The 25,785-nt window shown below is 54.7% G+C and overlaps 1 protein-coding gene across 3 annotated transcripts; it reads right to left on the reverse strand.

Moving 5' to 3' along the window:
• Positions 1-15: 15 nt before the first annotated feature.
• P2RX1 (purinergic receptor P2X 1) lies at positions 16-25,785 on the reverse strand. Of its 3 annotated transcripts, none has more exons than XM_027848901.1 (13): positions 25,572-25,785; positions 16,112-16,259; positions 14,894-14,965; positions 13,748-13,817; positions 12,968-13,064; positions 9,632-9,712; positions 9,275-9,416; positions 6,754-6,884; positions 6,291-6,381; positions 5,499-5,564; positions 2,247-2,351; positions 1,541-1,616; positions 16-313 (listed from the first exon to the last, which is right to left on the reverse strand). In XM_027848901.1, exons 1-12 carry the CDS (start codon positions 25,706-25,708, stop codon positions 1,551-1,553), a joined length of 1,206 nt encoding a protein of 401 aa, XP_027704702.1. In that variant the 5' UTR covers positions 25,709-25,785; the 3' UTR covers positions 16-313; positions 1,541-1,550. The 3 variants fall into 3 exon arrangements, with proteins under 3 accessions (XP_027704702.1, XP_027704703.1, XP_027704704.1); XM_027848902.1 differs by having other exon boundaries at positions 1,532-1,616; XM_027848903.1 differs by lacking the exon at positions 1,541-1,616.

Genomic DNA, 25,785 nt, shown 5'->3' on the forward strand with positions numbered 1-25,785 from the left:
TGTGTGTGTGTGTGTGTGTGTGTGTGTGTGTGTGTGTGTGTGTGTGTACGGGGTGGGTACAGGTGTTTGTGAATCCTGGACTGTGTGCGGGAAGGGGGCTAGGTGAGTGTTTGTGATGGTAACAGTAGGAGTGTGCATGCATGTGGTGCCCATGGCCCAGCTGGCATGTTCATCTCCTGTGTGAAAGAAGACAGAGAACAGGGTCTTTCTCAGCCCCATTACAGAGCAGGGCTAAAGTCAGCAGACAGTGGGATCCAGATATTCTGGCAATACTGAGAAGGCTGGATCAGGGGATGGAGGGAGAAGGGAGATCCTGGAAAGAGAAGAGGAGATGGCATCGGTGGGGGAAGGGATTCGAGGGGGCGGGGCTCTGACCAGCCATTCCCCTCCCTCACCCAGTTGTCTGAGCCAAGCCTGGCTGCTCCCTCTCTTTGTTGGCAGGGGTCTGAGGGTCGTTCAGGGGCTCATGGGCCAGCCATGTGAGCTTGGAATGGACCCAGAGTCAGTGCCTGCACCCCTGGGTCTAGGGCTCCCAGGGGAAGGACCCCCAACTCAGTAGCCAGAGGGCCCAGGACAGTATCTTCTCTCTGATGGGGGCACTCCATTGGTCCTTGGCAGCCCTGGGTGTGATGGGCAGCCATTGGTCTACTCTGGGAAGCCGGAATCTAGGGACGACAGACATCCCTAGCTTGGGGGTCTCTCCAACCTACCACAAGCAACCCAGCCCAGCCACTCCCCCCTCCACGCACACAGAGGGCAGTTCTAGCCTCACTGGGCAGCTGAGCCCTGCCCTCTCTCTGTCTGTCTCTCTGTCTCTCTCTATCTCTCTCTCTCTCTCTCTCTCTCTCACACACACACACACACACACACACACACACACACACACACACACACACACACACACACAGAGCAGCTCTAGCCTCACTAGGCAGCCCAGCCCAGCCTGATGCTCTGGCCAAGGCCTCTTGTGGAGAGGACCCAAGAGCACACTGCAGGGGTCCCACTGGGCTGACGCTTTGGTGCCCAGCTCCTAGGGACTCAGGGAAGAGGGCAGAGATGGATAATAACAAGGAGTTTGAGAAGTCAAATGAGCTGAAAATTTCCTTGTAGATCCTGTTAGTGGAGAGAGAGTGGCCCAGAGGAAGACCTGGAGTCAGGAGGACCTGGGTTCAAATCCTGCCAACAACAACTTCCTAGCTGTGTGACCTGGACGAGTCATTCGACCTCTGTCTGCCTCAGTTTCCTTCTTTGTAAAATGAAGGGATTGGACTCCATGGCTACCAAGGTCCTTCCAGCTCAATATCTTGGGTACTATGAACACACTACCAAGACCCTGGGCCGATTTTCTCCTTTCTCCAGGAAAGAAAGGTTAAAGATGAGGGGGAGGGCCCAGAGACCCTTGCAGCCAAGGTTTCCTGCCCCCCAAAGGTGCTGGCATCCCTCCCCCAAAACCCAGAGAGAGTGCGTTAACCCCAGAGTAGGCACCTGTGAGTTAGACAGGAAAATCGCCCATTCCTGCCCCCCTCCCTACCCCAGGCACCTTCCACCCTTCAAGGCATCTTCAGGCTCTCCTGGAGGACCATGGTGGAGCCAGAGGTGTCTTCGTTGTTCCTTGTCTGGAGTATGGAGGAAACGAACGGGGGCAGGGCGCCCATCAGAATGATGTCCCTCCTCCCATCTCCCAGCAGTGCCCTGGCACATGGGGCAGCTCTGAGGCTCAGGGGCAGGGGCAGCACAGAGGTGCAAGGTATGGTGGCGGGGGTCAGGAAAGAGGGGACCTCCTCCTTGGGGAATGGCATAGGGGGCTAGCATGGGACATGGCCCTGTCCTCCCTTATAGGCTCCACCGTCTCCTCACCAGAATGTGTGTACGTGTGCGTGTGCGTGCATGTGTGTGTGCACTGTGTACCTATGTGCATATGCGTGAACGTGCATTGTGTGAGCACATGTGCATGCGTGTGTGTACATTGTGCACTTGTGTGCACGCGCGTATATGCGCGAGCACATGTTGCGCGTGTGCGTGTGCACGCATATGCATGCACCGCACACGTGCATATACGTGTGAACGTGCACCGCAGTGTGCACACACACGCACACACGCGCATTGTGAACATGTGTTCATGCGTGTGAGAGCATGTGTTATGTGTGTGTGCATGCGTGTGTGCACGTGTGTGTCTGCAGCAGCAGCATGAACCCTGCGGGGTGAGGGCTGGCAGCTGGGTCAGGGGCGGCTGGGCAGGTACTCACAGGCCCCTGGACCGCGTCTGCCTCGGCGTACTTGAATTTCTTCTGCTGGTAGTAGTGGCGCTTGGGCAGGATGTGCAGCAGTAGCAGGTCGCAGAGCACGGTGGCCTGGGAGGCGGGCACAGAAGGGCATGGGCATCAGTGGCTCCAAAGCCCTGGGCACTGGGGGCTAGGGGCAGACCAAGCACCCAGAGGCTGGCTGGCGCCTCCCTGACTCCTGGCCTGGTTTCCCGGCTGTCTGGGCAGCTCTCAGCCCTGAGCTCCCCAGGCTCCCCAGGCGCCCATCTCCCCTCTCCCACCACCCCTTCCCCCAGGTCCTGGGGGGCTGCTGATAAGTCAGGAGCAGGGGTGTGACCGGGCAGTGCTGTGCCTGGCTGCTGTGCGGACCACGGTCTGGATGGGAGACTGCATAAACGTAGCCACTGACACTCATCCCCATTTGACAGATGAGGAAACCAAGTCTTGGCGAGGCGTCAGGCTGACTCAGCAGGGCGGGCGCCTCACCAGAGTCAGCCCTTAATTGGGGCAAACTCAGGGACGAGAGGCGTGGGCCAGCCGGCCCTACGGTGGCCTGGCTTTCAGGAGTCTGTGGGAGGCGCTCCCCGTTTCTGCTCTGTGGAGAGCTTTGCTGGCATCTATTTACTCAGGCTCTCCCGGTCAGGAAGCTCTGACCTCCAGCCCCAGTTCTCCTTGCTGTCCCATCGCCGCCCTCTCCTCCTGGTTCTGGCCCCAGAGCCGACTGTGGCCCTAATCTTGAGCCTCCAGCACAAAGCCTAGGCCCTGTTCCGTGGGGCGGCCATCCTTGGGGCAGGGCTCCTCGTCCCTTCTCCCGTCTGCCACGACCTGGCGGGGTGAGAGAGTGGGTGCCCAGGAGATGGTTGTCCTTTCCCGTTTGGACAGGGCTGTTTGCCCGGCGTCTCCCCACTAGATTGGAAGCTCCTCGCGGGCAGGGCTGTCTGTTGCCTTTCTTTGTATGCCCAGAGCTTAGCAGGGTACAGAGTAGGTGTTTAATTAATGCTTATTTCCTGGCTGGCTGCTTTCTGCAGCAGACCACGGCATTAGCCGGGACCATTGTCTAACACTACCTCCACGGAGAAGTGGGGCCCTGAGATGGAATCCAAGCTCAGCTAATTCCTAGCTGTGTAACTGGGGGCACATATGGCCTCTGTCCAGGCCTCAGTGTCCTCATCTCTAAAATGGGGATAGGCCACACTACAGGTGCTTGGGAGGAAGATACTTGGCAGACCTTCAAGGGCTTGAGAGGCAGAGACGCTCCCGGCTGTTACTCTTAACATGACTGAGGCTCTGCTTGCCAGGGGATCAGGAAGGCTGGAAGGGATTTCCGAGCCTGGCCAGCTGGCTCAACTCATTCCTCTTGGGCAGTGCTCCCCCTTGTGGACATAGTGGCCGCCCACGACATTGTGATTCCCAGAACCTGGGCCGCTGCTGGCCTCACAGCAGGAACCCAGGGACCCCTGAGGCTCTCACTGTCGAGGGACGGGAGGGAGCAGCCGGGGGGGAGTGCTGCTGAGTGAGAGCCCCTCTCTGGCCAAGGCTGGAGATAAGCGCACCCCTCTTGTCTCTGAGACCTGCCAGAAGCCCAGACCCTCTTCCATTCAATCCCAGCCTTGGAGAGGACAATCTGAGGTCATTCAGGACTCTCCCCTGTCCAGCCTCTCCCTCTTTCTGCCTAGGGCATCACCATCCTTCCGGGCCCTCAGAGTCATTCTTGACTCTCCCCTCTCCCTCACCCCCTAAGTCTCCCCGACTGCCGAGATGCATCATCCATTTTCGCTGATCCACATTCCCTGCATCTCTCAGCTCTCCATCTCGTGCCTCCTGGACTATTGCGCTAACCCAGTCCCGCTTGGGCTCCATGTCCTGGGCTCTCCCCTCCACACAGCCACCAAGAGGAGAGTCCAAAAGCAGGCCTAGCCACATGAGCCCTTGCTCATGAAGCTGCCATGGCTCCCTACTGCTCCTGGGCTTGGCGTTCAAAGCCTTCCCCATCAGCCTGTCTTTCCAGGCTGATGGCTCACAACTCGCCCTCGTCCGCTCGCCCTCAGCCCAACTTCCTGGTGGGATGGCCTCCCCTAGCCCCCTCCCCCTCCTCCAATGCCCGACACTGCCCTCAGCAGCTTCTCCCCGTCCGTGGCTGTCCACCCTCTCTGAGGACCCTGCCAACACCACAAACCGTACTGGGGGCACTCCTGGAATGCCACCCCCTCCAAGCTGGCAGAGCTCCTCAGGGGCTTAGTCAGACTTCCGCAGCCTCCCCAGCATGGTCGACCAGCCTCTGCTTGGAGCCCTCCAGTGACGGGGAGCTCACCCCTTCCAGAGGCAGCCCTCGTACTGAGGAAGTCTGCCCTGACCTTGAGACCAGGCTGCACTCTGCCACATCTCCCCCATTGTGGCTCCTGGGTCTGGCCGCCTGGGCCAAGCAGACCCCACGAATGGCGGCCCTTTAGATTGTGGGAGGCGCTAGAATGACCCTTCTAAGTCTTCGCTTCATGCTGAGCTCCTTCATCCAGTGCTCACTGGGCACAGCCCAAGGCCTTTGTCCCTGGGGATTGCCCCCAGCCCTCCCATTCAGGCCCTTCCAGGGCAGAACGCAGCTGGGGGGGCATCGCTCCCTCCATAGTCCTGGAAGCCTCCTCCTCCGTCAAGTTCTCCATGCCTGGGCTTTCCTAATTCAAAGGTCACCTCTTCCAGGAAGCCTGCCCTGATCCCTGGGTCAGTAGCAACCTTCTCCCTTGGGTCCCATGAAACCCTTGGTCCAGACTTGTCTAAAGCGCACAGCCATCTTGCACCCCCTTGCTGACTGGGAGCTCACTGAGGGCGGGACGATGCCTTGCCTAAACATCGTGCCTCCCTCAGCACAAAGCCAGGGCTCCGCCTTGCCCATACCCGATATCTGGGGAGCGTTATCCACCCAAAGCAAGCGGTCAGGATTGCCAAGGAGGGAGGGGGCGCTGTCCATCTAGTGAGTTCCTGCCTCCTCATGCCCAGCCGGGAGCTCAGCTCAAGAGGAGACAGACGTGGTCTCTGCTGTTGGGGAGCTTTCCAACTGGCCCAACTCAGGGACATGTGAGTCAAGCACTGTTACCATCTGGCCCTCAGCTCTCACGCTGGCCCCTCTCCTGCTTCTCTAAGACCCCCGGCAGGCCTTAGAGACAAGAGGGGTGTGCTTATCTCCGGACGAGGGTGGGGGCACGTGGCTCCTCCTCCCCTCTCCCCGCTGCCACCTGCACTCACCACACCAAAGATTCCGATCCCGGACCCAATGGTTGTCATTGTGGGGATGATGTCAAATTTGCCCGCCTGTGGAGAGAGACAAAAGGTGAAAAAAAGACCCCTAAATCACAGGGTTAGAGAGACTTAGTCTGGCCCCTCCATTTGCAGAGGAGAGGAAGTCAAGAGACTTGCCCAAGGTCACACAGGGAGTAAATGACAGGCAAGATTCAAACCCAGGTTCCTGACTCCGTGTCAAATATCACATATAAAAATGTTCATAATGGAGGCGGCAGGGTCTTGGATGGTGCCAATGACCACGGAGGCTCTTTCCTGGGAAGCTTGGGCTCCTTATGCCCTTGGGACCAGTCCCTGTGGACCCCAATCCTCCCCTGTCCTCCCTGCCGCGGGCTTGTGAACAGGAGGTTGGGGGATGAAGGCATGGGAGAGTGAAAAGAGCTGGCCATTGAGGGAAGTGGACCTCGGCTAAAATTCTGCCTCTGTTGCCTACTCTGTGGCTCCAGTGCGGGCCTCAGCTTCCACATCTGTAAAATGGGTGGCTTAGACTAGAGCCCATCAATGGGCCCTTCTAGCTCCAAATCGATGTCCCTATGGCTGTCACTCCCCCAGCAATAGTCAGTCAGAAGCCCCGAGGGTCCCCAGCTGGGCTTGAGGCTCTCACTTGGAGCTCTGGGGCGGCCCCCCCAATCTCCACTTCTCCCTCTCCTTGAGGGGCAACTGGGTGCCATGGAGCGCTTCCCCCCTGAGACCGAGGCAGGTGGGGCCACCTCTGGGCGCCATCCCCAGCAGACTCACCTGGCCATCCACCAGGATGTCAAAGCGGATGCCAAATACCTTGAACAGGTGCCGGTGGGGGGTCCCATTCTCCACGTAATAGCGGGCAAACCTGGGAGGGGGAAGGAGTGGTCAGGAGGGGCCAGACCTGTAACATTCTGGACCTCAGAGATGCCCCCACCAGGTAGGGGGCTGCCATTTTCTCCTTGGGTTAATGGGTGGATGTGAAAAACGCTTCCTCGTTTCTTGATCACTCTACCCTTTCCAGGGCATTTTTCCATCCACTCACCGGACGACGTCCGCGGGGGCCCCGGGCTCCCCATTCCCAGACATCAAGCATTCCGGGGGCATTTCAAGGATCAAACGAAGGGCGGACAGCCCAAGTCTGGCCCATCCCGGGGCTCTACAGATGCAGCGGCGGCTGCTCGCTCTGGCCCCACTCAGGGGTGCCCCTCGCCCGGCCCGGCCCCTCTGGGACCCACACCTGAAGTTAAAGCCTGGGGACAGGTTGTTTTCTTCGTTGTACAGGCTGTGAAACTCGTAGACGGGCTTGCAATGCCGCACGGTCCAGTCCAGGTCACAGTCCCAGTCAATAGTGATACCGACCACTCCTCCCTGTTGGGGAAACCAGAAGACTTTGGAAGGCCTCCTGCCCTGATCTAGAACCCTGAGTTGGGGCCGTGTTCCAGACAGAGACGTACGGGAGAGGCCAGAGCCCAGGATGCAAGGTCAGGGCACCCAAGGGCTCCAGTCCCACCATGGACTCTTCTTAGCTCGGGGAGCCTGGGCCTCTGAGCCTCAGTTTCCCCACACAAAATGAGCATGAAGTAGCCACCTCCCTGAGCTGTGATGAAAATGGTGGTCAAGTTTGTTAAGAGCAGAAAAAGCACATTTGTGACCGTTAGCTGGAATGACTGTGGTATGGAGCTCAGGACTTGGGAAGCAGCTGCTTGTGGGAAGACCAGCTCCCCAGATGTCCCAAGGGCCAAGATGGCATCGGGGCAGTGGGAGCCGGCTTGCCTGGATATGTAGAGAAGCTAGTGAGATGCAGTGTGGGGCAGAGCTCAGACAGCCACACCGGGAGTGGGGGGCAGGAACCGGGATGGCGGGGGCATGGACCTGCACTGCTGACCGGGCTCATCACCTCCAATTTCCCCACCAGCCTTCATCTCCCCTCCCGTGGGAAGTGGGAGGCCAGAGCACCAAACTCCTCCCAATGCAGAAACTGGCCTCTCAGGTCACCCCACCTTGCACCTACTGCTCCGGCTGGCTTTAGCTCCATGGAACAAGATGCTGGGCCCCCCGGGCGCCCCCACCCCTTTCCTGCCTCCTTTCATGTGTTGTCTCAGGGCCAGGATCGCCTTCCTTCTATTAATTGCATCCCCAGTGCTTAGCACAGGGCCTGGGGCATAGTAGGCACCTAACGAATGTTAGAGTTGGGTGGGGATAGTGGGTGACCTGCAACTGTCAGCAGTGAGGGACCCCCAGACCTGCTAACGCCTTGTCCTTCCTGCCGCCTTTCCTGTCCCTCCAGAGAGAAGCACCTGCCAGGCCAGCCTCCCCCTCCCTCCCATCCTCCAAAATATCCTGGTTTTCACCCCCTCTCCCTGGCAACTAGACCCAGCAGACAGACCACCCGGCTGACCAAGGGACCTCAAGCTTCCTTTGTCTCCTTCACTGTTTTCAAAAGCGTAGATATAAGTCCTAAAGGTCAGTGATACTGATTCAGCATGGTGACCATGCATACAAGAAGTAGACAGAGGCAGAGACAGAGAGACAGAGAGATGAGAGAGAGAGACAGAATCAGAGACAGAGCTCAGAGACAGAGAGATGGGAAAAAGGGAGAGACCAAGACCCAGAGACAGAGAAGAGAAAAGAGAGAGAGACAAAGTGTCAGAGGCAGAGATCAGAGATCAGAGACAGAGAGATGAGAAAGAGACAAAGACTCTTCCTGTAAAAGGGACAGGAGCCCAAGCAAGGGGAGGGACGAGGTGGCACCACAGAGACAGTGCCTATAGATCTTGCTGTCTCCCTTGCAGAGAACACCCAGGAGTCCAGGCCCCCCCGACCTTCCCCAGACTTTGAGCTGAGAGTCACAGGCCAGTGGCGGGAGGAGAGGGCCGCCCCTTTGCCCTGAGGGCCTGGCAGCTGCTTCTGCTGTGGAATGAAGGTTGGGTTATCAGAGTCATTCGAGGCGGAGGGGAGGAAGGGGGAGGGGTCCTCTGCAGGCGCCCTCTTCAGTGCCTGGCTGCTGGCTCCTGGCCTCACCCTTGAGCTCCCCCATCCTGAGCCAGCCTGGCCAAACATCCCCAGCAGAGTGTGGGAGGCACCAGAGAGGCCTTCTGCTGCTTACTGCAGAGCCTGGGCTTCCCTTGGGGGTTGTGAGCATTCTCTAGGCATTTACCAATTTTTCTGGCCCCCCTGTGTGCCTAGCCCTGTGCTTGGCTAGACTGAGGGGATGGGAGGGAGAAGAGGAGGAGAGAAGACCCCGCCCCTGCCCCAGTGACCCCGGAGTCTGGAGACAAGGGAGGCTGCCTGACCCTTTGTCAGGGCTCCTGCCGAAGGCCTCCTTCTGTTCTGGAGCCGAAGCCCCTTCCCACTCTCCAGCTCTGGGACCCTGTAATTTTGTCCCACTCACTCATTTTCCAAATGAGGAAACTGAAGAAGGCCCCGGAAGGGAAGGGTGTGGGATTCAAACTCAGGCCCTCAGATTGGAATCCACCTTCCCTCGACAGCAGGGCAGGGATGGGGCTCCCCAAACACGGGGGATGTGCTTAGGGATGAGCCTCCTGCGTGAAAGTGTTCCTGATGCGGCCCCGAAGGCCTGCTCAGCACAAAACAGGGGCCGCTACTGGACGCAGAGGAGGGAGAGAGAATGGGGGACACTCACTCTCTCTCTTCCCCTGTCTCCTCTTTCTCTCTTCCTCCTCTCTCTCTCTCTCTCTCTCTCTCTCCCCCCCCCCCTCCCCTCCCCCCCCCCCCCCACCACAGAGGCCTCTCTGTACCTTCACAGCCAAGGTGCTGAAGTTCTGGCCCGAATAGCTCACGATGGTGCCCAGCTCGAAAATGGGGCACAGGGGGTCCCTGTTCTTGTGGTACACACAGCTCCTGAGGTATTGCTTGTTCACTGTTTCCACCAGGTTTCTTCTGCAGGGAGAAAAGACAGCGCGCTGGCCCGGGAGCAGAGGAGGCTGAGGATGGGGACGAGAAGCTCAGGGAGTGGCCTCTTCCCCTGTGCCACCCCCCTCGGCCCCCCCAGCCCAATGGGTGGAGGAGGGGCTCCTGGGGTGGGAGGCAGCCTTTCTCTGGCCCAGAAAAAAACTCGCTGCTGCATCACGTGCGGTGAATACTCGTCCATTTACCTGTTTACTTTGAACCGGGGAAAGCTGATGCTGTTCTTAATGAAGAGGGTGAAGGTTTCTGCCTCCCTCAGGAGGGCTGGGCTGAAAGAGACCCGTCTGTCCTTCAGCTCCCTCTTGGCCCATTGTGTCCTCTCCTCGTCCTCTCTGTCCTCCCCCTCCCCCTCCCCCTCCCCTCCCCCTCCTCCTCCTCTTCCTCTCAGGTACAGCCCCACTGCATTAATGCTTTCAAAACCCTCACAACCTAAGTTAGCTCTTTGGATCCTCAACCACGACTGTGGGAGAGAATGCGGTATTCCTGTCCCCATTTTACAGAGAAAAACACTGGGGATCAGAGATTACCAATGAAGTGTCCAAGGGGGCAAAGCATGCAGCTACTTCATACGGTGTCAGGCACCTGTTGCTCAGTTGTGTCTGACTCTTGGGACCCCTTTTGGGGGTTTTCTGGGCAGAGATACTGGAGCGGGTTGCCGTTTCCTTCTCCAGTTCATTTTACAGATGAGGAAACTGAGGCAGACAGGGTGAAGTGACTTGCCCAGGGTCACCCAGCTAGGAAGCGTCTGAGGCCAGATTGGAACTCAGGAAGAGGAGTCTTGCAGACTCTAAGCCCAGTGCTCTATGCACTGTGGCGCCCCCTAGTGGCCTGCCAGGCACCTCGTAAGCGCTTCACTGACCGTACAGCTTGGCACAGTCAGAGCCGTTGCCCACGCAGGGTGGCAGCCTGGGGAAGCGGCTCTAAGAGGCAGAGAGCCACTCAGGGGGACGTTGTAGAGGGAGGGCGTGGCTGGGCAGGACCCCCTCTCTGATGGCTCCTTCTCGCCCTGCTGCCTTCCAGCGGGCCCAGGTCTCCTCTATCTTAGAAAGCTCTCCCTAGACCCCAGCAGCCTCACGCCATCATCCTCCACCGCTCCCCGCTTCCCAGCCAAACTCCCTCCTGGCCTTGGCCAGCTGCCTCCCTGAGAATAAACTGGGATGAAACCAGCCACTCTCTCTGGCCACATGGCATTCCTTCTGAACGTTCACGGGAGCACGGATTTAGATCTGGAAGGGGCCTTATAGGGCATTCCCCCATACCTCCTCATTTGACAGATGAGGAAACTGAGACACGGGGAGGTAAGTGACTGGCTTAGGACCACACAACTGGTACTAGTCTGGTTCAAACCCTGGTCCTCCAGGCTGCCTCTCCAATTGTTTTGAAATGTGTCCTTTTGATTGTGCCCGAACCCCAGCAGGGGTGAGGATGGGGGCGCATGACAGCCACCCCCACCTGGTCTGGGCCTTCACCCCTGAACCCCCCACCCTCTGGGTTTCCAGTGTCCAGGCCAGCGGACTCGGGCACCAGCTCCCGACCTTGTCTTCCCTCTACAGGGTTTTGCCTCTGCTTGACCCCTCGTTCCATTCCTTCGCTCTCTCTAGACTGGGACCCCAGCCAGCGTCCTGCAGGGCACTCCCTTCCCTCCGCCTTGCCTCACTTTGGGCAAGGCCAGCTCCTCTCCAGTTGAGACAGAAACCATTGATGACCTCTGAACTGGCCCGGTCCCAACGGCCCTCTCTGGCAACACCATTCCCTGCCCCCCCCCCGCTGGGGGGAGGGGCGGCTATCAGGTACCGGAGAGTGGCTGAGCCTTGCTCCTCTCTAATGTGGCCAGGGTGGCAGCCGTCTGCTCCTCCTGTCCTTGATGCCCCAGACCACCACCCGGGGTGGTGCCAGCCTCCCAGGGGACCTGAGTCCCGACTCTCATCCCACTCCCCACTTTTACAGGGGAAGAAACTCTGCGTGGGGATGGGGTGCAAAGCTCATTCCAGGGCCATCTTTGAATGCATTTTCCCAACATTGAGTTTAGCACTTCATGCATAGTAGGTGCTGTGTAAATGGAGAATGAATGAATGAGTGAGTGAGTGAATGAATGAGTGAATGGAGTGAATGAGTAAGTGAATGAATGAATGAGTGAGTGAATGAGTAAGTGAATGGATGAATGAGTGAGTGAGTGAACGAATGGAGTGAATGAGTGAGTGAACGAGGTGCCTGGCCTACGTTGCACTCTTAACTGTGAGACCAGCCTGGAAGCCGGGTCTCCTGACTGCCCAGGGCAGTGCTCATTCCCTACAGCCTCATCCTCCCAGTACTCAAAATTGGGCAGCAAGGTTGACATCAGCCAGGCTTCTCTCCAGTCTGGGGGTCACCAGGGGCCTGGGGCTCCAGTGAAGACCTCACCATAAGGAAGGCAGGCCAGGGTTTCTGTGGGCACCTCCCTTCCCTACCCCAGGGGTCCGGGACTGGAGGAGAAGGGAAAGGCAAGTGGCCAAAGGCCAAAGGTAGGGCCTAGACTCAGCTGCAACCCTCACCACCTAGGAAACAAATCCACTGACCTTGGGGAAGGGCGGAGCTGGCCAGAATGGTCCTCCTGGAATGATCCTCCCTGAGATACCCTACCCCACCCCCATCCCCACCAGACCCACCCGAGAAAAAGGGGCCAAGGCAGCAAGGCTCCTCTTCTGGGGCCCCACCTCCCTTTGGGGCTCAATCCTCTTCGATGTCTCCGATAAAAGCGGGCTTAGAGAGCTCGCAGGGTCCAGCCACCCAAGTACTCACACTATACCTGGCTTCCAGGAAGTTTTTCAGCTCATCAGTTCCCCCAGCCCTCATTGCTCGTCTCTCTTCTCTCCTACAACCTGCCATAGCCCAGCTCGGTTGACTTAAAGATTGAGGGGGAAATTCTTCCCAGTGGCTGTTCAACCCTGGGCAAGTCCCTTAACTGCTGCCTACCTCAGTTTCTTCAACTGTAAAATGGGGATGACAATAGCACCCACTTCCCAGGACTGTTGTGAGGCTCAAAAGAGACCACTTTGTAAAGCGCTCAGCAGGGTGCCTGGCACACAGTAGAAACAATAAATGTTTCCTCCCTTTTTTCCTTCCTCCTTCCTTCTTTCCTTCCTTCCTTATTTTTTTTTTTAAAGAGAAGCTCAAAAAAGGCGCTAGAGGGGTCAAAGAAACCAAACTCTCCAGATGGCATTTGCAGCACTGTAATGGGCAGAGGGTCATGCAAGGGCCTTCCTGGGCCCTCCTGTCACACGCTGTGGCCCCTTTAGAACAAGATCAAACGTCCCACCAAAAGTCAGTAACTTAGGCCGAATTTGAACTCAGATCCCCTCACTCCTCTCAAAACCCTGTACTCCTCTTCCTATTCATCCGGCTCCTCCTGATACAAGTGAGGTGGGGGGGGGTACTTTGGGAGAGGATCTAAGTCCTAAAGGAAAAGACCTTCCCCCCCATGTGCCCTCCTGTTCCCCTCCCTCCTTCCCTCCCCCCCAATCTCCACATTCTTTGAAGGTCCTTACTCTGGAATGTGATCGTCCACTTCCACTGGGCACCAGCCGAGGATTTCGCAGGTCTTGACTGTGCTGTTAAAATCCACACACTTGCCGGTCCGGATGCCTGCGGAAAAGGAGGGAGGGGGGTCCTGAATGCCTCAGGCTGAGCAGCTAGAAACAATGGGGGCCCCACCCCCTCCGCAGACTGGGAATCAGGTGGAGGTGGGGCTTTGTCCCAGGTACTTAATCCCTCGGGATACTCCTCCTCACACTGGGCAGGGGGCCCCCTTAGCCAGGCACAGCTTGGGCTAGATGGAGACCCTTGCAGTCTGGCCTCCTGGGGAAAAGTGCATGGCCCACCTAAGGCCATTCTCTCTGGGACTGCTCTTTGGATAACAGAAGGATGGGGGGAAAGAGAAAGGGAGGAAAGACAAGCGATGGACCAGGAGGAGGGGGAAGGAGGGGGAAGGAGGAGAGGGGAGGAGGGAGCAAAGGAGAGAGGAGGAGGGCGGGAGGAAAGAGAAGAGATGGACCAGGAGAACGGGGAAGGGGGAGGAAGAGGGGAGCAGGGAGGGGGAACCGTGGGGTGTGAGCTGCCCATAGTGTGGGCATTGCTCACTCAGGGGCCTGTGTACTCCAAGGACCAGGCTGGACGGTCCCTGATGCATGGGGAGAACATGCTAAGGTTCTCAGGCCCACCGTGAACATGAAGCCGCAGCCACATCCTGCACGAGAGAGCCAGAGCCGTAGGCCAGGCCTGACCTCGGCTGCCTTGGGGGGCAGGGTGGGGCAGGGGACCTCTCTTACCGTGGCCCTTTCGTTTGGGTTTTCCTGCTGGGCAACCGCTATCATCCTGACATATCCCTCCATCTGGATTCTGAAAGCATTAAGCAGTGCTCACATCAGGAGAGAAAGAACACCCCCTGCTCCCCCAGGCTCCTCTGGGGGTCATTCCTGAGACTGCCGCTGAAGGTGATGAACTCCCCATCCTACAGGTATTCAAGATCAAATGACTGCTTGCCAGACACAGTGTCGAGGGAGCTCTGGCCCCGATGCTCCCGAGGGTCCTCCCAGCCCTGAGAGACTGTGGTCCCCAGGCGAATACCCCAGGCCACCTCAAACGTGTTTGGGCCAGACCCCTGGGCCAGAGGCAGGAAAATCCCAAAATTTCCCGAAGGTTCTGGGGTTGAGAGCATGTTAATCACCCTCCCAGCTTCTGCCCCCACCGCCAAGCATAGCAGCACTTGGAATCACTCACTCTGCTCCTTATGAGGCTCAAGTATACAGTGCATGCTAAATGCCAAAAAAGAACTCTGCGTGTACTGTCTACTCTAGCCTCATAACAACCCTATAAGGTAGGTGCTGTTACAAACACCCCCATTTTACAGACAGGGAAACTGAGGCTGACAAAGGTTAAGGGATTTGCTCAGAGTCACACAGCTAGGAAGTGTCTAAGACGGGATTCCAACTTAGGTCTTTTTGAGTCCAGGGCCAGCATTTTAACTCCTAGAAGGGAGCCCCAGAATGGTAAATGCAGAGCCACTCCCTGGTTCTTCTGAGCCTGACTGACCCAAGGTCCCACAGTAGATGAGGGGCAGAGCCCGGCACCCCCAAATCCGGTGCCCTCCGCCACTGTAGACAGGCAAGCGGGGGCCCTTTGTGAGCTAGTGAGGTCTGGATTATCTGTGTACTTGGTTGAGTCAGGCTTCCTGTCCCTAAAAGTCCAGGGGCTCAGGTAAGGCGGGGTATCTGCCCAGCCCCTGTGGAGCGTCTGCACACTCAAATCCAAGCTTCTCAAATTGAGAATTCTGAGCCAAGGCGTGAGTCTCCTTTCCCAAAACTGAACTGGAAAGCTCAGCACCGGTGTGGCTGAATGTACAGGCCGTGGCCAGACAATTTTGGGGTCCCAGAGGAGAGCCCTGCAGCCCACATGCCTTCTGCACGGGTCCTTACATCAGCACAGCTCCCTTGAACCTGCCTGGGCGTCACAATGAGGTTGGTGATCACCACGAAAGAGCTGGCCCCCTAGGAGGAAGAAAATGCAATTGGGGGTCAGGGTGCTGGGGCTGCCACTCTGCTATCCCCTATAGAAGACAGCGGATGGGGGAGGGGGCTCTGGGTCCCATAGCCAGGTCTTAATGCCTGGGTCTGGAACTCAAATTCCTGCCACGGGGAGGAGATGGGAGGTACAGGGTTAGTGAGAGTTCTGACGGGTCAAGAGGTTCCTAGATTTTGGGATGTGGAGCTTGTGAGGGATGGGGGAGGGCTTGCTGAAGAAAAGGAATGCCCTAATTTGGGGGATGGGAGCCTCTTCTTCCACCTGTCTCCCTTCACCTTTCTCTCCCAGTTGAGCCCAGGCCTAGAAGTCCCTACTCATCTGCTGCTCATACCCAAGAGGGGTCCACGGACCTCTCCCGTTTACCCCAGTGCGAGCTGCAGGGAGCAGGCTGGTAACCCAAAGCTGGGGTTGGCACTTATCTACAAGGTTTCTTGGCATTCAAGTCAAGGGAAAATTCTCAGCCCTGGAAGAGGGGAACTCTGAAAGGGAGAGAGGAGTGGCCGGGCTGAGAGCCTCTGGGCAGTGTGGAGCCTGAGGGAAGCCAGGGAGGAAGGAGTGGGCTGCTGGCCCTCCTGGCCATCTCTTCAGTGTCCGTTGGAAAAGTCCAGAGCTGGCCCAGGCAATGGGAGCCCATATCATGAAGGCAAACAGGGGCTAGCTGGGGTTGAAGTGGGGTAGCTGAGGGAGAAGGGAGGTCAGGACCTAGGTGGGGTTGAGGGGTCTTCTGCTCTCTCCCCTCAGAGAGGACACAAGCCACACCTCCTCCTTCCCTTCTTCCTTTCCCCAGACGAATCACGGAGTCGGGTGTGAGATCTCGGCTGGGGAAGAGAAGCTAGTACTCAGAGAGGGGGGGGGGGCTGTGAGGGCATCATCCAGGGTGTGGCCAGAGCTAGGATCTGATTGGGCTCAGGTCTGCACTTGGTGCTGGGACTTTGTCAGGACCCCTCCCATCCCCCTTCCTCAGGGGGTCCCCCCGCCCTCCACCCAGACTCACGGTTGGCGGAGGATGCAGGAGGACACATCCATGGGAAGCGCCAGCCTGGCCCCCTAACAAAGTCATGACCCCCAGCAGGCACCCCAATCTCCGGCCCCTCACGGACCTTCTCACTCACCTGTGCTGGGAACACGTAGTCTGCGACGTCCCAGACCTGTAAGCCTAGGCCAGAGATGTTGGTCACCGCCAGGCCCTTGAGTTTCACTGACACTGAACTGATGAGACCGTCAGTTGTCTGGTAGCCCTTCTCAAAAAGAAAGACCCACCTGCGGACAGTAACGTGTCCATGGGTGTCATGTAAGTGCCTGGGAAACCACCCAGAACCCCTCACATTGGGCACTGCCCTACACGCATCCTTGAAGCAGAAAAGAAATCCTGAGGGGGCATCTGGGTCAACTAGGGGCACTGAGGTCAGAAGATCTGAGTTTGAATCCAGCCTCAGACACTTACTAGCTGGGTGACCCTGGCCAAGTCACTTCACCCTGTTTGCCTCAGTTTCCTCATCTGTAAAATGAGTTGGACAAGGAAATGGCAAACCCCTCCAATATCTCTGCCAGGAAAACCCCAAAAGGAGTCACCAGGAGTCAGACACGACTGAAACGACTGAACAGCAAGAAGACCCTGGGCAAGTCCCGTCACCTCTGGTTAACACAGGGCCTGGCACACAGGCTTAATCAATGGTGCTTAATAAATGCTTGTTTCTTTTTCCTCCATGAAACTAAATGGTCAGAGTATTTGCCTTGGAGTTAGAAAGACCTGAGTTCAAATCTGGCCTTAGTCCCTAGGCATATGACCTTGGGTAAGTCATTTAACCTCTGCCTGCCTCCATTTTCTCATCTGTAAAGTGCAGATAATAACTGCACCTACCTCACAGGGCTGTCGTGAGGATCAGATGAGATGGTTTATGGAAGAGTGCTTTGCAAACCTTTAAATGTTCTTATTGTCATGTTAGTATCATCCCTCTGAGCCTCCGATCATCTGGGGCTGTCAGAGCATCTGCATCCCCCCCCTAGACTCTCTTCATATGGACCACTGACTTCTCAGCTGGGCGAGGTCTGGTGCCTCTCCTGAAATCAGACCTAAAGAGAGAGAGGAGGCTGGAGAGCGGAGGTAGGGAGGTGCAGAAGGCCGGGCACCAGGGGGAGCCCAGGGGACCAGTGTCTGAAATCACACGCTTCCTGTCCTCCTCCCAGTCATCCAGGTTCCCAGCTCAGCTTAACGATCATATACTGAGTATGCATTGCTTGGCCCGGAACTGTGCAAGACACAAAGGTGAGACCGTCTCTACATAACGCCACTTTCTTCTGGCTCTCCTCCTCCCTCTCTGGCTGCTCCTCCTCTGTTTCCTCTGCTGAATCCTCCAGATCACAACCTCTAACTATGGGTGTCCCTCAGGCTCTGTCCTAGACCTTCTTCTCTTCTCCCTCTAGAGTACTTCACTTGGTGATCTCATCAGCTCCCATGGATTTAATGACTCTCTTTCTGCTGATGATCCTCAAATCTACCTATTCTGCTGTGCAACCTCTCTGCTGACTGCCAGTCTCACCTCTCTTTCAGACATCTTGAGCTGGATGTGCAGTAGGCATCTTAAACTCAAATGTCCAAAACAGAACTCCCTCTAAACCCTCTCCCCCTTCCTACCTTCCCTATTACTGTAGAGGGCAACACCCTCCTCCAGGATCCTCAGGCTCCCAACCTAGGAGTCATCCTGGACTCACTCTCTCACTCTCTCTCTCTCTCTCTCTCTCTCTCTCTCTCTCTCTCTCTCTCTCTCTCTCTCTCTCTCTCTCTCTCTCCAGATCCAATATGGTACCAAAGCCTGTCTATTTCACCTCTGCAGCATCTCTGGTCAATTTCACCTCCAGTGTTTCTCCAATACGCCCCCTTCTCTCCTCTGACGCTGCCCCCACCCTGGTACAGACTGTCATCTCCTCATGGCTGGCAGTAGCCTTTTAGGGACTTTGTCTGCCTCTAGTCTCTCCCCACTCCAGTCCATCCTCCATTCAGCCACCAAAGTTATTGTCAATGACTTGACCTCTCTCAGGATTTCTTTATATTTAAGTCTGGGATTTTTGTTTGTTTGTTTGAGTCTCAGCATGTTGTCATTGTTTCTTGGTCAATATATCCAAAGTTACTCTGAGTGATGATTCCTAATGGCCTGAAACCAGCTTGATTTCAAGCAAATTGAGCCTGAAGCCAGTAGGATATCAGGACTGGCCTGTTGGAGTCACAGCAGAGTCAGAGCCATCCCCAGTCAGTTACTGCACAGGGAGGTGGGGGCCAGGCAATATGTGCAAGATTGGGGCCTTCCTTGCACATGTATAACCTGTATCTGATTACCATCTTAGGGAGGGGAGAGGGGAGGGAGGGAGGGATAGAATTTGGAATGCAAAACTTTAAATAAAAATGTTTTAAAAATTGAAAAAAAAAAAAAGATTGGGGCCCTCCAAGAGGCCCGATACCAAGATCTGGCCAGGGCTTCCAGGGCTTCAGAAGGGAACAAAGCCAACTCCTGGCTGGTGACTGTGTAAGGAGAAGAAGGCAGAGATAAGGCTGAGGATAGCGCCCATATTGGGCCATCCCTGGGCAGAGGCAGAAACCAGGGATTATGGCAATGGGCAGGAGTAGATCCCAATCACCCCATCTAGAACTAGGATAGGGCAGCAGCAGAGGCATCCGGCCCACAGAGGAGACAGCACCAGGAAGGGCATAAACACCCCATCCTACAAGGCAATGGAAGTGGGTTTGGCCTTGGTACAAGGTCCCAATACAGGAACTCAGACTAGAAATTTGGGTACACAGAAGAAAATCCTGAACATAATGAAGAAACACTATGGGTTAAGAGAAACCCCAAAGGTAAATTCAGGAAAGCAGAGTTCTAAAACAAGTTCAAGTTGAGAGAGAGAGAGAGAGAGAGAGAGAGAGAGAGAGAGAGAGAGAGAAAGAGAGAGAGAGAGAGAGAGTGGCTTAGACACAAGGACTCCAAGAACAGATGGGAGAAATAAAGCAAAAATTTTTTAAATTAAATTAGAACTCTTGAGGAAAAAATTGGAAGAAGTACAAACAGCTTAGAACAGAAGATGGAAAACCTGACCCAAGTAATGAACTCTCTGAAAGATAGAATGAAATAAACAACTTGATGATTCAACGAGACAAGAAATATTAGAATAAAGTTGAAAGACTGGAAAATTAGAATGGGTTCGGTATCTACTATCAAAAACAGCTGATGTGGAAAACAAGCTTAGGAGAGAGAATTTAAGAATCATCAGACTCCTTGAAGACTATAACCAAACAAAAAAATCTGGACACCAATCCCAAGAAATCATAAAAGAAAACGTCCCTATCTTCTCAAACCAGAAGACAAAGTGAAAATAGAATATACAAGCCATCTCTCACAAGAAGCACCAACAAAAAAAACCTCTCAGGAACGTCACAGCCCAAATCCAGAGCTTACAAGGTAAATAAAAAATATACTGCAAGGAGCCAAAAAGAAAGAGTGGAAATACATAAGGAACCAGAATCAGGATCGCACAAAACTATGTTGCAAACACCATAAAGGAGAAGAAATCTTGAAATACGATACTACAAAAGACAAAAGGAAGAAGTTTTGCAGCCAAGAATAACTTTTCCTATAAAACTGAGCTATAATCCTATGCTGGTGGGAAGTGAGGAATAACTTTTAATAATAGACTAGAGGACTTTCAAGATTAAAAGTTTTAAGATTTAAAAGATTAAAGTTGGGCAGATTCTTTGAAATGTAAACACAGGAGACAAGAGAAACCTAGAAAGGAAAATATATTTGAACAATTGGAATAAATCCATTTGAACAACTGAATGATGACCAAGGGCTTACATTCTAATAGAAGGAGAAGAAAAAGTGTCCCTTCAAAATCCCACTGTCTTCAAGGGTCACAGAGAGAGTTAAAAAGAGACCTAGGGATAGTTTTGTTCCATTTTGTTTGCTTTTAAGAGAGAAATAAAAAGGGAGGGGAAAAGGAATACTAGAGAAGAATTTAGGAAAAGGGGTAAGAATTCTGTTTCTCATAGTTGAGGTACATCAAGAAGCATACAAATATGGAGGAGGCTATAGGGAGAAGAAGCATCTCATAAACTTTACTCTTCTCTGAACCAGGAAAGGAGGGTTGACTGCACACACAGAAAGATTGGTGTAGAGATGTATTAAATTCAATAGGGAAACAGACAAGGGCAGTGAAGGAGAAGAGAGAGTGTTTTAATAAGAATGGAGTTAGGGAAGTAATGGTTTCAAACAAAACAAACATCAGCTTTAGAGGGTGAATTATAAAATGGAGATTCATGGGAAAGAAAGAAAGTATAAGAGGTTATGATGGAAGGAACAACATGATTAACAGCCATAACAATGATTGTCAATAGGATCGATTCACCTACAAAATAGAGAAGGGTAGTAGAATAGATTGGAAAGCAGAATCCAACAAGAACATACCTTAAACAAAGACTCACAAGAAGTTAAAACTCAGGGATAGAACCAAATGTATTCTTCCATAGGTGAATTTTTAAAAATAAGCTTGGAAATCATGATCTCAGCTGAGGCGATTGTAAAAATGGGCATGGTTGAAAAGAAGATAAGATAAGCAGGGAAACCACGCATATATGATGGAATAATGTCAATACTTTATAATATGTGTATGTATTTGCCAAATAGCATGGCATTTAAATATTTAAAAGAATCAAATTATGGCAAGAAATAGCAAAAATCACCAATAAAGTTGAGGACCTTAATATCCGTTTCTGACCTAGACAAGTCTAACAAAAAAGGAAAAATATGAATGCTGTTAAGGATTTTAGAAAAGTTAGGTATGCTAGATCTCTAGTGATTACTGAAAGGGAATCAAAAGGAATATGAAGGACTTTAAAAGTCAAACAAAGGATTTTATATTTGATCTTGGAGGTAATAGGGAGCTATGGACATTTATTGAGTGTGGGGGACAGGGGAAGGTGACATGGTTAGACCTGCATTTTATTTTTTTCCCAATTTTTTCACATTTTTGTTTAAAGTTTTGAGTTCCAAATTTTATCCCTCCCTTTCCTCCCCCCTCCCTGATATGGTAAGCACTCAGATATAGGTTATACATGTGCACATATGTAAAACATTTCCATATTAGTCATTTTGTACAAGAAGATTAGAATAAAAGAAAGACAGTGAACACGAGCCTGCTTCAGTCTGTCTCCAATCAATATCAGTTCTTTCTCTGGAGGCAGATAATCTGCTTCATCATTAGTCTTTTGGGATTGTCTTGGGATCACTGTTTTGCTGAGAATAAAGAATCCTGTTCATCAATTCTTTTTTTTTTTTTTTTTGCTTTTTTAGTGAGGCAGTTGGGGTTAAGTGACTTGCCCAGGGTCACACATGTGTCTGAGACTGTATTTGAACTCATGTCCTCCTGACTTCAAGGCCAAAGCTGTATCCACTGCGCCACCCAGCTGCCCCCTTCATCACTTCTTATAGCACAATAACACTTCGTTACATTCATATACCACAGCTTGTTCAGCCATTCCCCAATTGATGGGCTTCACCTCAGTTTCCAATTCTTGGTCACCACACAAAGAGCTGCTGTAAATACTTTTGTACAGGTGGGTCCTTTTCCCTGTTTTAGGATGTCAGACTTGCATTTTAGGAAAATCACCTTGACAGCTGAGTGGAGGATGGACTGAAGCAGGAAGAAAAGACGTAATCTGGCAAGATCCTTCACGAGCTCCCCCTTGTTGGTTAGAAACCACCCAGCCTGGACATGATGGAGTGAGGCCTGAACTCACACAGCTGGTGAGTGATGAGCAGATCCCGGTGTTGCCCCTGACTCAGAGGGCACACGCCTCATGAATCAATGAATGAGGCACATGATTTTCAGTCGTGTGCTCCAGACCCCAAGCTCTAGGGAAGCTCATGGGAGAGAGAGACTAGCAGGGACCGAAAGACCTGGGAAGGCTTCCTGGAGGAGGAGGATGTGGGCTGGACCGTGGGGGTACGGGTATCCTAGGGAGTGTTTGTGGGGGGCGCAGTGCACGTGAAGACGAGGAGTTAAGAATGGGTCTGGGGTCGATGCTGCCTGAGGCTGAGGGACACAGCCATGGGAAAACCTGACGGGAGCGCAGCGCCGGGCAATCAGCTCTTTAGCTCTGCCTTCTCCAGAGCCTCAAGAGTCAGGAAGGAGAAAGGGGCAGCGATAGAAGGTGGGGCAGTAGGAGTGGGGACCGGGAATTCCAGTCTGTGTGACCTTGGACAAATTTGCTACCATCCTTGGGTCTCGCCTTCCTCCTCTGAACTGTGAGGGGGCTGGGGAAGTAGTCCCCAAGGTGCTCCCAGCCCCGCCCTTCTGTGACTTGGCTGGGGCGGGGCAGCAGGGAAGGGGTTAAGCTGTAAACTCTCTGGCTTTGTGGATTATTTCTGTGAGGTGCCAGCAAGCTGCCGTCATCGGCACAGAACTATGATTTCTCTGATGCGCTGCTGAGGTCAGAAAGGTGTGGGGCAGCTGCCAGACAGAAGCCGGCTCCCAGGGCCAGAGAGGAGCCCGAGGCAGAGGCAGAGGGGGACTGGGGGACTGGCAGGAAGGGGGCAGCGGCTCCTGCCACTGCCCCGCTGTCCTCCACCCCATTACACCCCGCGGGACAGTCGCCTTCAGTCCAGGTTTAAGAAGGCTGGGGACAGACTACAGAGGGGCAACCAGGCTGGGGAAGGGCCTCCAGGCATGTTGTGAAGAGGATGTGCTAAGGGATCCTGGATGCTGGGGATGGAGGACGTGATGGCTGTCTCCGAGCTTCTGAAGGAAGAGCTGGTTTGTCCCCCTTTGCCTCTCCCATCTTTTTGCCTTGTTTCCTGCTGCTCTTGGGCACTGCTCCCCCCATGGCTGCCAGCCCTGGGTCTGAAGCCCCTCAGCACTGAACACAGTCTGACCTGTAGCCACAGAGGTCCTTGTCCTGGAGACCAGGGCAGGTTCTAGGTGCTGCCTTTGTGCCCTAGGCACCCGGCACAGCCTTGCCTGGCTGATACTTAGCGAGTGTTTCTCCATCGGGATTTTATCGGCATCTCCTTAAACATGAGGAAACTGAGGCCCGCGGAGGGCCAGTGACTTGCCCACGATCCTGCAGCAAGTCCTTGGTTGAGCCTGGACCAGAACCCAGGCCTTTGAGCTCCCAGCCCAAGGTCTCGCAGTGGCCAGGCTCTTTCCTCACCCTGCCAGACAGAAGTCCAGATCCGATGGGGCAGATGGGAGTCTCCATCCCTACTAGCACTCGAACACCCACAGGCACACAGTCCCTCACCCATGGGCACACGCACACCTGTGAGCACACACTATCACACCTACGGGCACACTCACACCCTGTGGGCACACACACACTCCCATGGGCACACACTCCCTCACCCCTGGGCACACACACCTACGGGCACACCCTCATACCCTGTGGACACACACACAACCATGGGCACACACTCACACCCCATGGATGCATGCTCTGCGTGACCAGCAAGGAGGGGCTTTTCCCCCCTTCAGGCTTAAGATAAGACACTCACAACTGGGGTCACTGCTATAGCTGGAGACAGTCCGGAGTGGCAAGAGCAGGAGCTATAGGGAGGGGAGCTATGGGGAGGCCAGTCCCTCCTTGTCTGGACCCAGAAGAGACAGGCTACTGCCTTGCTCCCTGGTCTCCCTCAAGACTCGTCTCTAACCCCCAAATCCAACGTGCTGGTTGGTTGGCGCTTGCCTGTTATGGAGATGAGGACTGGCCAGGACTGGCCTGTGATTTCCATTGGTATCAGGAACTCCCAGGTGAGGAAACTCTCTCTACCAATGCAGGTATCCCCTCTCTGCAACTTAGAGTTATGCAGAGCCCTGAGAGGAAGACCTGGGTACAAGTCCTGCCTTGGGAACCTCCTGGCTGTGGGGCCCTGGGTCACCTCTCAGGGCTCTAAAGAACTCTCGGCTGCAGAGGGGGCCTCGGTGTCCTGCTCGCAGCTTTTATCTCCAGGGTGACTGTGGCCAAGTGACCCAACCTCACTGCTGACCACATCCTCCTCTCTAGAAGGTGTGTAATAGCCACCCACTCAGCTCCCACAGTCGTGGGGGAGATGGATGAGGGGATGCTTGGGAAGGCCTTGGGACGGAGTAGGGGCTTAATGAGTGCTTGTCAGGTCCACACACACCTACATACACATATCCACACACACGCTCACACACACAGGCACATTGTCTCACAACCATGGGCACGGGCACACATACACACACATACCCGTGAGCACATACTCTCACACCCATGAGCACACACACCCATGGGCACACACACACAGGCACACACACACAGGCACATACACACACACACACACACACACCCCTACACATATCTACACCCACACTCACACACACCTACTTATACATATCTGCATACACACTCACACACACACAAACACACGTATCTACACCACAGCTATACTCACATACACCTACCTACACATATCTATACCCACACACACCCACAGGAACATACTGTGACACCCATGGGCACATGCATGTGCACACACACACACACCTGTGAGCACACACTCTCACAGCTATGGGCACATACCCACACACTCACAGGCACATACTCTCACACCCATGGTCACACACATACACACCCATGGGCACATACACCCCCCCATAGGCACACACACACACCCATGGGCACACACACCCCTACACTCACACCCCCCCCCAGACTTATCCACATCCACAGCTACACTCACACATGCTGTTGGGAGAATCACGTGAGATCACGGAAAGCCCTATTCCAATGTCAGTTGTTATTCACGGCCTGTCAGCTCAGCCTAACAACTGTGAAGTGAGTTGCACTGACCAGTCAGTTGCGTTACAAAGGCCAAAGCTGTGTGAAGGCAGCCCAGCCCGGCCCATGCCAGGGAGAGCATCCATGCACCATTTGTCACCATTGTTAACCCCTTAGCTACCAGGTAACCCAGATGGGAGACAGTGGGGACAGCTGACACCTGATGGGGGTGGGGGGTGAGAGGAACAGAAGGAGGGCTGGTCTGGGCAATCAGAGCCAAACTTTGCTGGCCTCCTATCTCAATGAGGAAGGCCAGACCCTGCTCCCAGGCCTCCCCATCAGGAAGCTCTAGACTTTGCCCCCTGCCCCAGCCTCCTCCCCTCCTGCTCAGGACCAGCAGAGAGCCAGCTCAGACAAAGAGCCCCATGAGCGCCCCTACTTCTGGGCCAACAAAGGCCAGCAGCAGACCTGGGCTGGCAAGGCCTGGGGAGTGAAGGAAGCCCTGTGCTAGAAAGAAGGGACGCTCTATCAAGCAGGAGGCTTGGCCTGGGGGCATAGGCTCCAGCCTTCCTCGGTTTCCCAGTTTGTACCATGAGGGAGCTGGACCGGACAAGCCAGGTTCTAGGTCCTTCCCAGCTCAGCCATCCTAGGGTCATTCTCTGAGAAGGGGGGAGAGGGAGGTGCTGCCTGTGAGATTCCCCAGTGGAGGGTGATGCCCAGGAGAAGGGCGTGTCATCTGCTCTGGGTGAGCAGGGGTAGGGAGGGCCCGGAGCCCGGCACCTTACCCTATGACGTAGATGAGGACCACCAGCTGGATGAGGCGGAAGATGACCCCCACCTTCTTGTTACGCACCAGCACCATGCGGGGAGTGTCATATTCAAAGAAGAAGGCCGACAGCTTGGTCCTGATCCTCCCCTGCATGTTGGCCTGGCGGGGTCCCAGCCCGAGGGAGCCTGGGGGGACCCTGGGCCAGCTCGTGTGCCCTCCTCAAGCAGGCC

Source organism: Vombatus ursinus, unplaced genomic scaffold, assembly GCF_900497805.2.
Source record: "Vombatus ursinus unplaced genomic scaffold, bare-nosed wombat genome assembly UNPS02006874.1, whole genome shotgun sequence".
Taxonomy (NCBI): Eukaryota; Metazoa; Chordata; class Mammalia; order Diprotodontia; family Vombatidae; genus Vombatus; species Vombatus ursinus.